General features: G+C 35.4%; 2 protein-coding genes and 1 long non-coding RNA gene across 4 annotated transcripts; all 3 read right to left on the bottom strand.

The window, feature by feature from the left end:
* Positions 1 to 2,323: 2,323 nt before the first annotated feature.
* LOC111487146 (protein NSP-INTERACTING KINASE 1-like) lies at positions 2,324 to 6,296 on the bottom strand. The gene is made up of 11 exons (XM_023134409.1): positions 5,671 to 6,296; positions 5,449 to 5,581; positions 5,296 to 5,367; positions 5,083 to 5,226; positions 4,931 to 5,002; positions 4,792 to 4,851; positions 4,617 to 4,714; positions 4,384 to 4,533; positions 3,935 to 4,276; positions 3,439 to 3,818; positions 2,324 to 2,865 (listed from the first exon to the last, which is right to left on the bottom strand). The coding sequence occupies exons 1-11, from the start codon at positions 5,777 to 5,779 to the stop codon at positions 2,545 to 2,547; spliced, it is 1,881 nt and encodes a 626-aa protein (XP_022990177.1). The 5' UTR covers positions 5,780 to 6,296; the 3' UTR covers positions 2,324 to 2,544.
* A 4,153-nt stretch (positions 6,297 to 10,449) lies between these two features.
* LOC111487147 lies at positions 10,450 to 13,283 on the bottom strand. Its single transcript, XR_002719002.1, has 2 exons — positions 13,072 to 13,283; positions 10,450 to 10,989 (listed from the first exon to the last, which is right to left on the bottom strand). It is a non-coding gene; the product is annotated as an uncharacterized LOC111487147 (long non-coding RNA).
* A 390-nt stretch (positions 13,284 to 13,673) lies between these two features.
* Positions 13,674 to 15,932, bottom strand: LOC111487528 (pentatricopeptide repeat-containing protein At3g02490, mitochondrial-like). Of its 2 annotated transcripts, XM_023134962.1 has the most exons (2): positions 15,767 to 15,859; positions 13,674 to 15,677 (listed from the first exon to the last, which is right to left on the bottom strand). In XM_023134962.1, exon 2 carries the CDS (start codon positions 15,659 to 15,661, stop codon positions 13,898 to 13,900), a length of 1,764 nt encoding a protein of 587 aa, XP_022990730.1. In that variant the 5' UTR covers positions 15,662 to 15,677; positions 15,767 to 15,859; the 3' UTR covers positions 13,674 to 13,897. The 2 variants fall into 2 exon arrangements, with proteins under 2 accessions (XP_022990730.1, XP_022990729.1); XM_023134961.1 differs by having other exon boundaries at positions 13,674 to 15,932.
* Positions 15,933 to 16,547: the final 615 nt, after the last annotated feature.

Genomic DNA, 16,547 nt, shown 5'->3' with positions numbered 1-16,547 from the left:
AAAATGTTAAAATTTATCCCAAACTCTAGTAAACGAACTCAAGAAAGCTTAAGCATAATTTTGCAGAAAAATAACTCACGCTAAAATAGCTTTCTCATTAATTTTAATCAAGCACATGGAGATGAAAGAAACTCTAATCGGAAGCATCAAAACAAAACAAAATTGAAATAATGCGTTACTCGTTTCCGTCGATTTACACGTTCCCGCTGCAATCAAAATTAGAAGAATGGTCGAAACCGACCGGAAGCAAATCCAGAAATTGACCTTCAAAACCGCTCTGTCGATCGGGAAAAATTAGAAGAATCGGAAGGCGTAGCAGTAGCGAGGAAGGTCGGCGTGTGATTTCCGGCCATTATGACGACGATTTTAGGTTGTGGATCGTCCGCCGCTATCGATGGCGTATCGATCTTCGTCTTCTGGTCTTCTTCGTCGGAAGAAGAAGAGTATTTCCGGCAAGAGCAAACGAGGAAAATCAATGCGGTGAGGATGAGAAGCAGAGTTAGCGTTATTGCGCCGAAGAGATAAGGTACTGAAGTGTTCCAGAAGTGGTAATGGCCGGTTTTCATGGCGGAGGCGGAAGCGGAGGCGGCCAATGATCTCATTCCTCTCATTTTCTGTGTAGTGGTTTTTTCTGTCTTTATGGCAGTGGGAGGACTGGTTGCCGCGGCGTAATGTTAACAGAAAGTTTGGTCCCACGTATTTATAGCGCCCACCGCTCTGCTGTATTTAACACAGACTCCGAAATTATTTTATGAAAATTGGAAAATCTTTTATAAATTCAAAATTTTAATGTAAATTCACTAATTTTGACTTTACATATATTCGTAGTTATTTAACGTAATAATAATTTAATTTTTTTTCTCTTTTTCGTGAAAAGTATATAATATGAAATCGATACAAATTTAACTCTATTGATGTATTTTTCATAGCTCGATTTCTATATTTTTAGGCTTTTTTTTTTTTTAAATAATTCTTGTCTTTCTATATTATTAACAAAATTCAAATAATAAAAACAATTTTTTACAAACTAAATAACAAAACAAAATGTTTATAAATTTAATTTTCAAGAATAAAAAACGAATACCGAATATAATATTTTTGCAGTTTAGATTTGACATTTCATATTAAATTTTATATAAATTTCAATTAATCCCTCTAAATTTTATAATTCTAATATTTTTGGTGCCCATTAAATATGATTAAATTATAGTGCCTCAATAATTTGTTTTTTAAATATTAGATTGTAATCTTCTATCCCATATGAAAAGTTAATATTTAATAAAAATATTAATTAAGTCTGACTTTTTTGATAAACTTTGGTAATAATGTGGATTTGTCCCCTTCTGTCCTAAAGAAAATTTTGATATTTAAAAATAGCTAATGTAGTCTGACACCATGCTAAGAATGAGGAATAGAAATGGGATTTGCAATCTTCATTAATATTCACAACTACAATACAAGCTACTAACTAATACTTACAAATAAAAGGAAAATATTAATTAAATAAATCTTAAAAATAAAATAAAATATACTACTAATTATTATAATATATTCTCTTAGTCGGTAGATTTTTAATATTATAAAATCTCATTATAGTAAATATATATATATATATATATATATTAATAGAATATGAAAAGTATTTATAGTGGGAATGACCACATATATCTATTAATGCTATCAATTTTATAATGTCTTCCACTAAAGAAGTAAAGATTGGATGATGCACAAATCAAATCCCTTTGCCCTAAAATTTCCATTTCTTTTTTAATTTTTACAATAATAATTTTTTTCATCTCAATAAAGTTTTTTTCCCACCTTATTGAGCTGGGTTTTATAAAAAATAATTCATTAAATAAATTTCATTCTTTTATTTTTTATTTTTTAATTTGTACCTCGGATCGAAGAAGAGTGAGAAAACTTTTCCATAACAAACCCGTTTTAAAACTATGAAATTGACGACGATATGTAACGAGCTAGTAGTGACTATGGACTCTTACAGTTGATATCAAACCCAACTGTTGGACAGTGTGCTGGTAAGAATACTGGGTGTCACGGTAAACCGCAATTATGACACTAGACCTCCAAGGAGGTGGATTCAAAGATGTCAAAGAAGAGTGCATAACAAAATCAATTACAACAATTTTAAGAATTTGTCCACAAACCCAACAGCCCAGTTTCTCCATCATTTGGGATGAAGTTGTTTGAATTTTATCATAACGTCCATACAAATTAGAAGCTCGTAAATTCGTTAGATAACACTTTTGTTTTTCGTTTAAGCCGAATTTAAAAAATTAAAAAGAAGAGAAAACACGAGTATAAACGTAAAGATTATAGAACCTTAAATTTTTTAAACAAGAGACTCAAAACAAAATCGTTATCAAATGGCCTATACAATTGGATAAAAGAGCGAATAACGAACCCCTTAAACAACTTTGTATGATACACCAAACTTAAAAACTCCTATGCACCAAAATCTATGAAAATTTTCTCTTAATATACTAAACACTTAGGGAAAAAATATTAAAATTTTGGAAAGGATTTTCACCTTGGACCAGAGAGCTCCATGGCTTGAACCAACAACGATGAATCATCTGTGAGATCAGAGTATCTATCTGATGAAGAGAAGTCATGGGGTTTGCACTTTGAGGTATCAACTCTCTGAGAAGCTTCCCATCTGACAGCAAGCCCTTCTCCTTCAAGCATTCTGACAACTTCCGACATCTTTGGTCTGTGTCCTGGTAGATATTGTGTGCACAACAGAGCCACTTGAACCATCTCTTCTAGCTCAACTCTGTCGTAGTTTGCTTTCAGATCCTTGTCCACTAGCACTTCCAGCTTCTTCTCTAGGTGAATCTTCTTCACCTGTAATCATGAACTCGAAAATGTCATTCTTTTGCATTAAACTGAGCAAGAACGTGTAAGATCCCATATTAGTCGGAGAGGAGAACGAAACACCATTTATAAGGACGTGGAAACCTCTCTCTAGCATACACGTTTTAGAAACCTTGAGAGAAAGCTTAAAGGAAAGTCCAAAGAGGATCTACTAGCGGTGGGTTTGGGCTGTTGCAAATGATATCAAAGTCAAACATCAGGTGATGTGCCAACGAGAAGGCTGAGCACCAAAGGGGGTGGACACGAGGTAGTGTGCTAGCAAGCACACTAGGCCCCAAAGGGGGTGGATTGTACGGGTCCCACATCGATTAGAGAATGGAACGAGTGCCAACGAGGACGCTGGGCCTCGAAGGGGAGTGGATTGTAAGATCCCACATTGGTTGGGGAAAGAGTGTGGAAACCTCTCCCTGGCAGACGTGTTTTAAAAACCTTGAAGGGAAACTCGAAAGGAAAAGCTCAAAGAAGACAATATTAGCTAGCGGTGGGCTTGAGCTGTTACAAAACGTGAGAGATTTGTATTGTTTTTCTATAGGTGGAGCTTACCCAATCAAGAATGCCTCCTTTCTGATTAGCTGCTTTGCCAAACTCAAGGGCTCTCTGCCCTGTGATCAGTTCAAGAAGAAGGATTCCGAATCCGAAAACATCCGTTTTCTCCGATGACTGCCCGGTGGAGAGATACTCGGGAGCTATATGACCCACCGTGCCTCTCACGGCAGTTGTGACATGTGAATCTTGGTGGTCGAGAAGCTTTGCCAACCCGAAATCTCCAACGACAGCCTCACAGTAGTCGTCGAGCAAGATGTTTGCAGCCTTAACGTCTCTATGTATTATCTTTGGATCACATTGTTCATGAAGGTATAGCAATCCCCTTGCAGCTCCTATAGCTATTCTCTTCCTTGTTCCCCAGTCTAATACCGGTTTTCCTGTAAAACAAACCCGATTTTCTTATATCTTTGGATCACATTAGATATAATACACAGAATATGGTTCGGTATCAAAATTATCGATGTCATTTTTGTCAGTGCTTGTAAGAAGTTACCTTTAAGACGGGAGGCCACGCTTCCATTAGACATATAGGGGTAAACAAGAAGCCTTTCAGTAGGTGTGTTGCAGAAGCCGTATAGCCTGAGGAGATGACGGTGCACGGCGAGGCTGATCATCTCAACTTCAGTCTGAAACTGGATCTCACCTCGACTTGCATTGCCATCTTTGAGCCTTTTAACAGCTACAACCGTTCCATCCGAAAGAATTCCTTTGTAAACATTCCCAAAGCCTCCCTTTCCTAGTATGTTCTTGCTGTTGAAGTTGTTTGTTGCTATCTGAAGTTCTCTAAATTGGAACCTTCTTAGATTTCCAAGCGAAATTTCCTCATGTTGTTGGTCTGCAGTGGCAGAGATGATGCACAGGACATATATAGATGCCGGGATTAGCACGAATTAACAGTAATCACGACAAGAAAAAGACGTTAAAATGCTCCATATGATTTACCTTTTACATCGAAGAACGTCGGTTGATTGTTTCGTCTTCTCCACCATATAAACAGTCCAAATACAAGAACAATGAGACATAAGCAAGCTAGGCTCAAGCCAAATGTAAGGGCCATTTTGTGACTCTTCAATCTCACAGGAGGTAAACCAGCTAAAGAAGCAAACAAGACATGTTTTAGGATAGAATCAACACAAGAATTCTTATGAATGGCTATGTGTTTTCATGAACCTTACTTTGTGTAGAGTTCAAATTCATGGACATGGGCATTAGAGTCGTCCCGTGACAACCGGCCTCGGTCCCGGTCGCACAGATCAGAGGATTTCCAACAATGCTGGAACATGAGAAAGATTGAGTGAGTGAAAATTGACACAGAGGGAGAGAAGAGAGGAAAGAAAGAGAGAAATATACTTGAATGTTTTGCTGGGAAATCTGGGGAGAGGGCCACTGATATTATTATATGATACATCACTGCATTACAAACAAATTTCAGAACAAAAGAACAGAATTCAAGACCAAGGTTTCATGAGATTAATGAACAGAAACTCACAGAAATGCAAGGTGGGTCATGTTAGCTAAAGCCATTGGAATTGCCCCAGAAAGGCTGTTGTTGTTAAGCCTCCTGATATCAATGGAAAACAAACTAAGAACATTTGGGGGTGAAGAAAAAGGAACAAAAAGACATGATAGGAAGATGGTTACAAGTACTGTAGGCTTCTCAAATGGGCTAAAGAAGAAGGAATGTCCCCAGTGAAGACATTGTTGGATAGATCAAGTGTTTGAAGCTTTGAGAGCCTCCCAATCTCCGGGGGAATTGGGCCTGTAATATTGTTGTTCTGCAACAGCCTAAAAGGAAAATGGCAACGAATTTTGTCACTCATTTTCAAGAGGGAGAGAAGGGAATGTTGCACTTACACAATTTGAAGGTTTGTCAAGTTCCCAATACTTGAAGAAAGAGTCCCAGACAGGTTCTGGCTTGGGGTCCCTCTGCATTATGAACATTACCCACCAAAAACTCAGTTCAAATTGTTAAAGAAGAAGGTGGAGAATAGAAGAGGATGTTATTACAGGCCAATGACAAGGCTCTCAGGAGAGCAAGTAACCATAGTCCAGCTACATGGGTCAACAGAGTCTCCATCCCAATTCTCAAGCACACCATGGGGATCTTGAAGGGAAGCTTTTATACCCATCAGAGCTTGAACTGAAATGAATCAAATGAAATAATGAATCGATGTTCTAAATAGACAGACCCATAGGGATCCATTTTGTTCTGTTTTTTCTCACACTAACCTTCATAGTTTACACCTTTGGGAGATAGCAAGCCATTTATTGCAGAAGCCCAAAGCAATAAAGAAGCCACAAGACAGGAAACAGTAGCCTCAGCTCTGCTCATACCCATTAAATGCTCATGAACAAACCACCAGAAGGCACTGAAAATGGAGGCTGGTTGAAGAAGAAGAAGGAAATAGGCAAAACCCTCAAAAGGGTTTGATTGTTTAATGAGGAAAGCTTCAAATCAGAGGCTATTTCGGTGGTTTTGATGCCAGAAATCTGCCATTAAACAGAAAATCATCAAATGTCAGAGCCAAAATGGAGGTGGAGGTGGAGGTGGAGGAGCAGTTTGCTTTTGGTGGCAGTAGGCAGTGGCACTAACTAAGGCATGCTTGTCTTTTGAGACCGGAAATTTTGAAGAAGAATATAAAACGAAGAACCATAAAAAGAATCAAACGAAACAAACCAAATCCACGTAAGTTTCAAGATTAAAATAAATAAAAGAGGAGAGAGAGGGGGAATTATTTTAGCTTTAATCATGTCTTATGCTTTTAGAAGAGTGCCATGTGAATTCCAAATTCCCTTCAACATATTATTCTTAATCTTACAAAACAAGTACAAACAAAACAATATAGAAGCAGGTGATTCAAAACCATTCAAAACCACCTTTTTTTTTTCAAAAACTCTAAGCTGTAAGACCAAATCTGAGTTCTTGATAGATCCTCCAACCCACTTTTTTGGTTTTCTGAAGGTGACCCACTAGAAATTACACGATTTTGATTCATGGGTCAGTGAAATCTTATGAAGATTCACCTAATATCATAAAAAAAAAAACTCTTTTTTTCCCCCCTCTGTTTCTTAATAACTCTGGTAAAACTTAGATGATCTAGATTCGTATCATTCAACAAACTAAAATGAGGAATTCTGGAAAGAAAGAAGTTAAGAGAAATGTGAGGAAATGTTTAAGAGAATCAAAGCATTGAAACTCAGAAAGGGACAATGGAAAATGGGTTTTGTTTTGAGGAATCAAACATTCTTCGAGTTTGGCCATTGGGCAAAGTTCTAAAAGAATCCATCATGGAGAATTTGAGAATCTCGAGGAGGCTAAGGAGAAAGAAACTGAAAGAGGCTGAGCTCGATTTTTATGATAATGGAGTTGCTCAACCACTATCAAAATTATTACACGTTCATTTTTTTCTTGCAAAACATTCAAATATTTTTTTCCAAACATCTGAACGAGGGAAAAGAAGATTAAACATTCTTTATAAGTGTGTATAAACCTTTTACTCATAAATGCATTTTAAAATCATGAGAATAATGTAGAGTCAAATATCGAGTGACACTAAGTTTCGGAGAGTGGATTATGAAAACTCACATCGATTAGAGAGGAAAACGAAACGTTGTTGTAAAAGTGTGAAACCTCCTCTTAACAAACATGTTTTAAAACGGTGAAGTTAATGTCTAGAGACTCTAGGAGTCGTTTTAAAAGGGTGGAGGGGGGAAGAAGTAGGCTTTGTATAAGAGAAAGCATTGTTAAGCAGACAGTCATTCCACCAAAACTGATGAAAAAAGGAAGTGCTTTTGGAAAAGCAAAAGCTGACATTTTTTTTTTTTTTAAATTTATTTATTGGGTTTTGGTTTCTCTCTCTAAATAATTTGTTGTTGGTGATAGATGTGATATTATCCCCCTTCGCAGGGGCCTGCGCGTGCAAACACCTCCTCAATTATAGCTCAACAGTGGTGGCAGCAGTGCCCCCTTGCCCCTTCCCCTCTCCACCATCATCATCTTTCCACTTTTTAACCCTTTATTCCTTTAATATACTCCTACTTTCTTAACCATCGTTGAGCTGACACGATCCCGGCTTGGTTCGTGGTCTCTCGATTCATAAAGTTTAATTGTATAAAGCTTCGTCTTTTCATTTCAATTCTCTTGTTCTTATTTTTCGTTTACTTACAACTTCAATGTAACAGTCTAATCCTACCGCTAGTAGATATTGTCTGTTTTTATCTCATCTTCTCGTACACTATAAGAAATGACGGAAGTGGGATCTCACCATTAATTTGTAAAAGGTGATTTCTAGATTTTTTTAAAAAATTAAGCATTTAGGGATGAAAGTTTAATTTTATAGGTTTATTAAATTAAAAAAAATAGATATTTTAAAAAGAAATAAGAAATTTAGTTGTGTTGGTAAAATAAAATAATATAATATTTAGAGTTGGGTTATTTATTTAAAACTTGAATTTTGGAAACTACATCCATTTAATTATTAAAATTAAAAATTATGTGTAATTATATTCTTAAAATTTTAAAATTTGAAGACTATATCCACTTAATTCTAAATAAAATTTTAAAATATTTGAGTGAAGTGTCTCATTCATTTATATGGAATATTAAAAAAAATAAAATAAGAAAAACACAGACATAAGGAATATTTCTCTAATATATTTGTTTCAATTATTTTATCATGTTTGAAACATTCCCCCTTCCTCCTCTTTTATTTCAGACAATTCTCCATTTTCCATTACGCTTCAATTACTTAAACAACCCTCAATTTTTTTATAAATACAAATATTAATTTCAATGTAATTTTCTTTTATCCCGAATTAAAATAAGAATTAATTTTACTCTTTTCCTCACGAGAGTATACTATAAATAGTAAATTAAAATTTTAAACTCTGTGATAGTTCGATCGGAAAATAACTGTATATAAAACTTATCTGAAACTCAAATTTCTTAAAGACTTAAATATATAATAAGTTAAAATACATTGAAATTAGACCCAAAATTTAGGGAAGATATAGAGAGAGAAAGAGGACCACAATCAATAAAAAATAATAATAATAATAAATAAATAAATATATAAATAAAGTAGAATGGACCAAGCATAAGAAAAGACCATAAAACTTTAATAAAAGAATGACAAAAGTGAAAAAAGAGATTAAATTCCCAAAAATTCCAAGAACAGCTATACTCCTTTATTGTCTTATTCATTCAACATTATAATTTTAAATATATTCCGTAACCCTACAAAATGTATCATAATAAACCCTTTAATTTGATTTTTACCTAACATTTTTTTGGTGGGTCCCGCTCGTTTATGAACGTTGGGTGGGTGACACGTTACTAAGACAAGTTTGAGTAGTATCTTCATCGATCGTGTTGTGTAATGGTCTACTAAAATTTGTATGTATCCTTTGTCAACAACATATTAAATACTCCTTTTTTGTAAAGTTCTTTTCACAAAAGTTTTTCTCTTTTTGTTGTCGGAATTGTTTTAAATGCTTGGTGAAATGTTGTCGTGTGGATGTAGAGATCGAGGTGTTTGGTTCATTACAAGTGATAACAAGACACTACTCCAAATGCAAATGCATAGTGGTCTACTAAAATTTACAATGACATTCTAACTACAATTTGTTCAATACAAATCATTGAAAAGCTCTACCTTTTGTTTTTGAAAAGTTTCGTTCAATATAAGGGTTAGGATGTTGATTTGTGACTAATAATATACTAATATCAACGGGTCTATTGAAATTGTGATGAAATTAATCTATCTAGTTAAGATATCATATCCTCGATTAACATGACAAATATGTCCTATTTATCAAAAGGACCCGTCTGTCCTATTAAAGGGGCAACTTTGTTTAAAAATAAATAAATAAAAATAAAAATGAGTGGGAGGGAAGAGACATTTTCTTGTTTCAAAATCTATAAGCCATAAGGTATACTAAATAAGTAGACAATGCAAATGCCTATATATTTCAAAGTTGAAATGATGCAATATGGTCTTCCAAATCCAAATGTTTTGAGAGTTTGACCCATTTTTGTTCTCTCTTTTCTCTAGTGGGATTTGGTAGGAAGCTTCTTTAGCATGCATATGGATGAATTTCAATTGGGTAATTGAAGATGTTGGGATTGTGGGTGTTTTCAAGGATTAAAAAGATTATGTAGTGTTACTTCTCGATATTTCTGAGAATTTGAATTCGGTTTCTATCTAGTTCTAGTCTCACAATTTTAAAACGTGTCTAATAGGGAAAAGTTTTCACACCTTTATAATGAATGTTTCGTTTCTCCTCTCCAACCGATATAGGATTTCACAATTCACCCCCTTTTGAGGTCCGGTGTTTTCACTAGCACATCGCACAGTATCTGGCTCTGATACCATTTGTAACAGTTCAAGTCCATTACCAATTGATAGTGTCTACTTTGGCCTATTACGTATCGTCATCAGTCTCACGATTTTAAAAATCGTATGTTAGGGAGAGATTTCCACATCCTTATAATGAATGGTTCGTTCCCCTCTCCAACCGATGCGCAATCTCACAATTAAGGACCATTAAAAATGAACAGCATATTTTAATAACTAAATAAAAACAAAATTTAAACTCTACCGACCAAACATGGTACTTTTGAAACTTTAAGAACAGAAAAAAAAAAACATAATACAAATCACGACGACTAAAAGTGCTCGTTTTCAATACTCTGACTAGATAAAAACTAAGTTCAAATTTACTCCTTTACAAGGCCCCAAGATCCCAAGATGAAAAAAAGCTTCAAAATCCATAGTTAGGTCACCACCATTTCAAAGCAAAAGAGTATGCGTGTCCAAGTCATTGACAAGAAAGTGAAAGAGATAATGAAAGACAGTACAGAGTAGACAAGGATGGTTTAGGGTAAAAAGTTGTATGAGGGAACATGGTGTCCCATTTTTTTTTTTCTCTCTTTTCTCTAAAGGGGAATCACTTCATTTTATTTGAATTTCCATCCCCTTTTTCACACCTTAATTTGGTCCATTCATCTTTTATTTATTTCTTTATTTTTACAGTTCAATCAATCAATACACCCTTCTGTTGGGGGTAATTTGCCTCCCAAAAACATTACATCTTCCAAACATATAAAAAACCACTTGAATTTTAGGATATGGTTTTGATTTTGAAATTCTCTTTTGTGTTACTATCATTGTTCTCCTCTTTTGGATCTTTTTTATAATCATTATAAGGGTAGATATTATTTTTGATTTAGACCAAAGTTGATTAATAGAATTGGATTACTTTAAATTACAAGTTTAAAGCTTTCAATTTGTACTCAACAATATAAAATCACAGCAGATCTTCATTCCTTCACTAATCAGATTTCTAATCCAATATTAAGCAAAAAAAATAATGAACTGATCCAAACCTGAAACTGCGATGAGTTCTTAGATAATAGTGGGGGAAACTAACCTTTTTCTTTTTGTTGAAACAGCAAGATAATAATCCTCCCAATGGGAATTTGAAGGTCTGAAATGGCTAAGGATTTAGCAAAGTTGGTCCCCCCAAGCGCACCTCCATCGCTGGTTTCTGCAATAAATGTTGTGAGAAAGGGATAAACAGCAAGTGGGGGGAGCAATAGCTACTAATCATAGAAAAATGATGACAATTTTGTCACACTGTCTGTAAGAACCTAAGTTGTCTTTTGTTTGCTGCCTACATTCTAATGAACACTACAAGGATTGAAGTTGACAATCAAAAGGCTCCAACACCAATGAAGACTATTTCTTTGTTCTACATTTACTCTCTCTATTTTCTTTCGTATAATCTCCAATCCGGTAACGAACACAGCAAAATGATACAACCCCCCTTGTCTCGTTTAGTCTCATTCATATCGTTTTGCTCATGGACACGTCATAATCAACATGTTTGGCAAAATGTGTCTTGGCTTGCCAAAAGAATTGCTACTCAATACAATATGGGGAGGAAAAGCCAAGTATCAGACATCAAAACTATGAAATCTAGCCCAAAAAATGATATAGCATCTTCTTCGTCCTTTTACTTTGAAAAAATCAACTACACAACCCACCACTAGCAGATATTGTTCTCTTTAAATTTTTCCTTCCAAGCTTCCCCTCAAGATTTCACCCTTATAAGAAATGCTTCGGTCTTCTCTCCAACCGATGTGAGATCTCACAATCCATCCCCCTTGGGGCCCAGCGTCCTCGCAGGCACACCGCTCGGTGTCTGGCTCTAATATCATTTGTAATAGTTCAAGCCCACCACTAGCAGATACAGGTCGTTTTCTACGTGCTGTATTTCGTTTACAACTTCAGCGAGCGCACCAGTTGGTCAAGTGCTTCCTTTCCTCTATAAAGTGTTCTCCCTCTTCTGTGAAGTTAAGGGACCCGGCTCTTCCTTGTCATCTTTGAACTTTTCCTTTTTGATTTTCTCTCAAAGTTTTAAAACACGTTTACTAGAGAGAGGTTTCCACGCCCTTATAAGGAATGTTTCAATACAATGATGCATCAATATGAGAGATCACAGGATCCATGATGCATCAATACAATAGGAAAAAAAAAAAACTAGTTAGCAACATACATTTATTAAGTCAATCCATACATAATTTAGTGGATAAAGTGCATCTTACCGTTCCAAACGTAACGTTGATGGTTGGATCTCTTACCCTCACAATTATTGTACTAAAAAATAGACAACTATTACAAGTTATATTTAATGCCACATGCTACAAGTAAACCTACATGAAAATATAACCGAGAGAAAGTTCTGAGCATTTTTAAATTTGAAATGAGTTTTGAACGTTTGAAGTCATTAAACACAGGAAAGTATAAGTAAACCAACCTGAAAATATAACTAAGACAAAGATCCGTGCATTTTCAAATTTGAAATGAGTTTTGAACTTTTAAGCCATTAAATAAACTCTGGAAAGTAACATGTGTGGCTTAAAGAAAGCTAGACTGTCAAGGGCTTTGTCAAAAGTGACTGCTAATGAGACTAGGTAGTTTTACGTTTGCTAACATACTGATGGGACATTTGATGTTCCATGCTTGCTATGCGTTATAATGTATTATAATCAACATTTTCTTTATCACCTTTGCTGCAATGACAAGCTAGAATCTCATGCTTTGCTTTAAACCAAAGATAGATATCTGTATCACTTTTCAAGTATATTAGAAAAAAAACTCAAGGCAATGTAAACATAATTAGTATTGGTACCATGAATATAAGATCCACCAAAATTTCACATCAATTAGAAGGAAAGGACATCATTATGGAGAATTGATAAGCTCTAACACGATTAAGTAAATTATGAGTCAGGTAGGCGATTAACATCATTATGTAGTGCTAACAAATGTTTTGAATGTTAACCAAATCAGTTGTCTTCCTTGAAATACTAAGAATGAAAAACTTTCAGACAAGTTCATTATGGGTTAGAACACATGCTACATTTTTTTCACTCGTTTAGCACAATGAAAACCTTCAACACATGGAGTGAGAACTTTTATGCATGAATAAAAAACTACAACAATAAAGTAAACAAGGCAGAATGCTTGCAGACATGCGCAACTTACTCTAAAGTCCAAGAATAGCATAGTTGAGGGCTTTACCATACAATAATACCTTTATACAGCAGCACCTACAGAATTTTACCTGATATTCTTGTCAGCCAAGAAGTGTTGAGAGCAACATATTGGAGATGGCGGCCTGAATTTTCAGCTTTTCTGGAAGTTTCCTATATTCTACATAAAACTTAAATAGGAACCTGTACAAGAGTCAAGAATCAGTCACTTCATTGATGTTTTTCGCACGGTAAATTTCAAATAAATCATCTCTGCATTTTTCCTGTATCACACTTAAAGAGTATCCTCTCTCCGCCTTCCCTGTGTCGCACTTAAAAAGTATGAAGAGATGATGAAAAAAATAACTAAAATAAGGTTTTGAAAGATTAATCAGCTGATTTTGTCTAACAATTAGACCCATTTGATATTGAAAACTGTGCTTGTTTTTTCATCACATCTATCTTTCTTAAGAAAACATTTTAAATTCTTAGACAAATTCCAAACACTAAAACAAGTTAATAAAACAAGTGTGAAAAGTACATAATAAAACAAGTTAATCATTCATGGGTGAGGTGAAAGTAGCATTTATAGGCTTGATTTTCATAAACCAAATGGTTATCAAATGGGACTAGTATTATTATCATTATAGATAACACATACTTTTAGAGGAGGGTACAAATTAGAGACCCTACATTACATAAATAAGATAGGAAGTTGTAGGAAACTGGACTTTCCTTGATCACAGGAAACTTGTTACCTTGATTTTTATTCTCTATAAAAGAAATTAATCTAAACATGCTTCCGTTAGGTCAATAAATTTTTTGAGGAACAGATGTATTTGAAACAAAACCTTTAAATTGATTAAACTCCACATGAAACCTCATAAACTACATTGTAGAGAGAAATTATATGGAAGCCTAAGAAGCCAGATTTGGGGGAGGAGAAGCAGCTTCTACAAGCCTCGTAGAATTAAAAAGCTCCAGAACATCAGCATGATTACGAATGTAACCTGGACATTTTGAAAGGAAGTCTTGAGCATCTCCGTGCCTTCCAGCTTGGAAAAATGCTTCAAACAAATGGAGGAATACTGTCGTAGAAGGAAAACTCTTCGATGTCATGGCCTTCAGGAAGCCGATGGCATCATCAGCTGTTCCAGACTTTGATACATACAAAATAAAGGGGTCAATAAATGGTGGAAATTCATGATTTCTCATCATCCCCAACAATTTCAAAGCTTCTCTGAATTCCCCTCGAACCAATAGCTTGTTTATCAATTCTTTATATGTAGAATGCCATGGTTTTAGCTGCTTTTCATCAACAAGATCACAGAGAAGACGGCTACCATCAGTTTCGCGTTTCTTTTGACAGTAAGCATTGACCACTAAATCCAAAGCATATCCAGCACAACAGTCCACGCCTTTTTCAAACATTTTGTGGATGCAATCAGAAGCTTTAGCAAGATCTCCAGCAACACAATAACCTTCAATCAGAGCTGCCCAGGTCTTGTTGTCTGAATTACAGCCAGAAGCTTCTAAGCTATTCACGAAATCATTTGCTTCATCACTTTTTCCAGTACTACTAAGTTGATATGCTACCTTTCTCTTCAAACCGCCACTAAATACGTATCCATACTCCTTCATTGCATTTAAAACCTCGTTGTACTCTCCAATCCTACCAACAGTAGACAGAGACTTGAGAACTGCAAAAACCATTGAATCCGTCAATGCATTGCCTGTCTCTGTAAATATCTTCAATGCCCTTGAGAACATACTAAGATCTAAGTGCTTGCTAACTGTTATTTTCTTTAACAGAAAAGTAAGACAATCAACCGAAGGCTTATTGCCTCCTGCCATTGCAAACACATATAAGTTTACAGCCTCCTCAATCATTCTTCTTGCACAAAATCGTCTCAACACCTCAGAAAATGTCTCCACCTCCATTTCGTAACCATGGCTCCTCATTTCATCAACTACTTTCCAAAATCTATCGATACTATCTTCCCTACCTAACACCCTTGCCATGCCATTATAAGTCTGTTCATCATGCTTAAACATCCCACTCTCACCAATCCACCGGAAAAATATAAATGCTTTTGCTGGTTCTGTACAAAGATTCTCCAATATCATCTTAACCATATCACTTGAAAATGAAACGTTCATATCACGCAATTGCTGCTCAACATCATTTCCCCACACATTTTTCCTAACAAGTTTGCAAACGACTGAACCCATCTTCTCGGGAGACTTGTCAATAGATCCTGATGCAAAGACGTCTCTCAACCTCTCAGCTTCACTCTCCAATCCATCCTTCTCAAACTTCTCCAATACCTTATTCTGTACACTTTTAGATATCCCATAACCCTTTTTCTTGATATCACAGTTCAAATCCCAAAACTCCTCAACACGGCCATTAACTCCTAGGATTCCAAGCATCAAGTTATACGACTTGGAGCTAAGTTTCTCGCCATAATCCCCCGAAACCCAACCGAAAAACCTTATAGCCTCATCAGGGTTCGACTCAAGCTTCCCCAACACCTCCAACACCAAATCATGACTAATAACAACACCACTCGACTCTAAGCCTTTCCTAATTTCATCCACATCCCGACATTTAGAGAAAATATCAAACACAACAGCGTGAGCAGAGTCCTTCTGTCCAATCTCCGGTTCGGACGAGAGCATTCGAGGCGTGCAGTATCTAGAATTAACGATACTCGTGTCGTGAACAGGATACTTATGAAGCAGTGAAAAATAGCGAAGTGATGGCAGATTCGGATTGGAAAGAACCTGAAAGTGCGAGGAGTTGGATGAAAGGAGGAGCTGACACCGAAAATGAGCTCGCAAACCAAGCAGACTCCATGAGTATCTCATATTGCTGTTTTAGGGCACAGAATCGGGAGGTGGGCAATGCCAAATAGCGATGCAGAGAATTGGAGGGATAGAACAAGGATAAAAAGGTATTTAAGAAATAGAATATAAATTAATTAAATATTTAATTTTACACTTAAAAGAATTATAAGTTTATTAAAAATATATGTTAAATTAATAAAAATATTCGTAAAGTCTGAGATATTTTTTTAGTATTAATTTAAGAAAATATTTATTGGGAATGTATTTAAGATAAAAGGTGAACTGAAGGCTTTAAGGAAGGAGAACATGAAATTAAATAGAAGAGTAAATGAAAATGAATAACACGCGGTTAAAAGTTAAAACCATTAAAAAAATATGGTTAATTTTAATCAGACAATTAAAAAACCAAAGCACCCACAAAACACGGCAAAATGTCGGAATCCAAAGGAATTGGGAGAGAATTGTTTTGATTTATTTCTATCCATGTTTTTTCTTTTTTGCTTCGAAATATGACGTCAGCACCCCCTAATCCACAGGATCTAAACCCATCACTGCCAATATGGATATAGTTTTATTAATTATTATTTTAACAGGCAAGTGGATTACTTCAAGATTCGTCCACGTCAGATCATTAATTTTCCGCATGGGTACTTACGTGTAGTACCTGATCGAAACCCCCCCTCCCCTTGTCCAGCTGTCAAATCTTTCCCTTTATTTA

The sequence above is a fragment of the Cucurbita maxima genome, unplaced genomic scaffold, assembly GCF_002738345.1.
Source record: "Cucurbita maxima cultivar Rimu unplaced genomic scaffold, Cmax_1.0 Cma_Scf00012, whole genome shotgun sequence".
Taxonomy (NCBI): Eukaryota; Viridiplantae; Streptophyta; class Magnoliopsida; order Cucurbitales; family Cucurbitaceae; genus Cucurbita; species Cucurbita maxima.
This window is presented reverse-complemented; position numbering and strand designations above follow the sequence as displayed.

Coding starts and splice junctions, on each gene's coding strand:
- LOC111487528 (XM_023134961.1), bottom strand. CDS start 15,850: ATGAGATACTCATGGAGTCTGCTTGGTTTGCGAGCTCATTTTCGGTGT.
- LOC111487146 (XM_023134409.1), bottom strand. CDS start 5,779: ATGGGTATGAGCAGAGCTGAGGCTACTGTTTCCTGTCTTGTGGCTTCT. Junction 5,582..5,670: donor CAAAGGTGTAAACTATGAAG/GTTAGTGTGAGA, acceptor GATTCATTTCAG/TTCAAGCTCTGATGGGTATA. Junction 5,227..5,295: donor TTGACAAACCTTCAAATTGT/GTAAGTGCAACA, acceptor TTTTCCTTTTAG/GCTGTTGCAGAACAACAATA.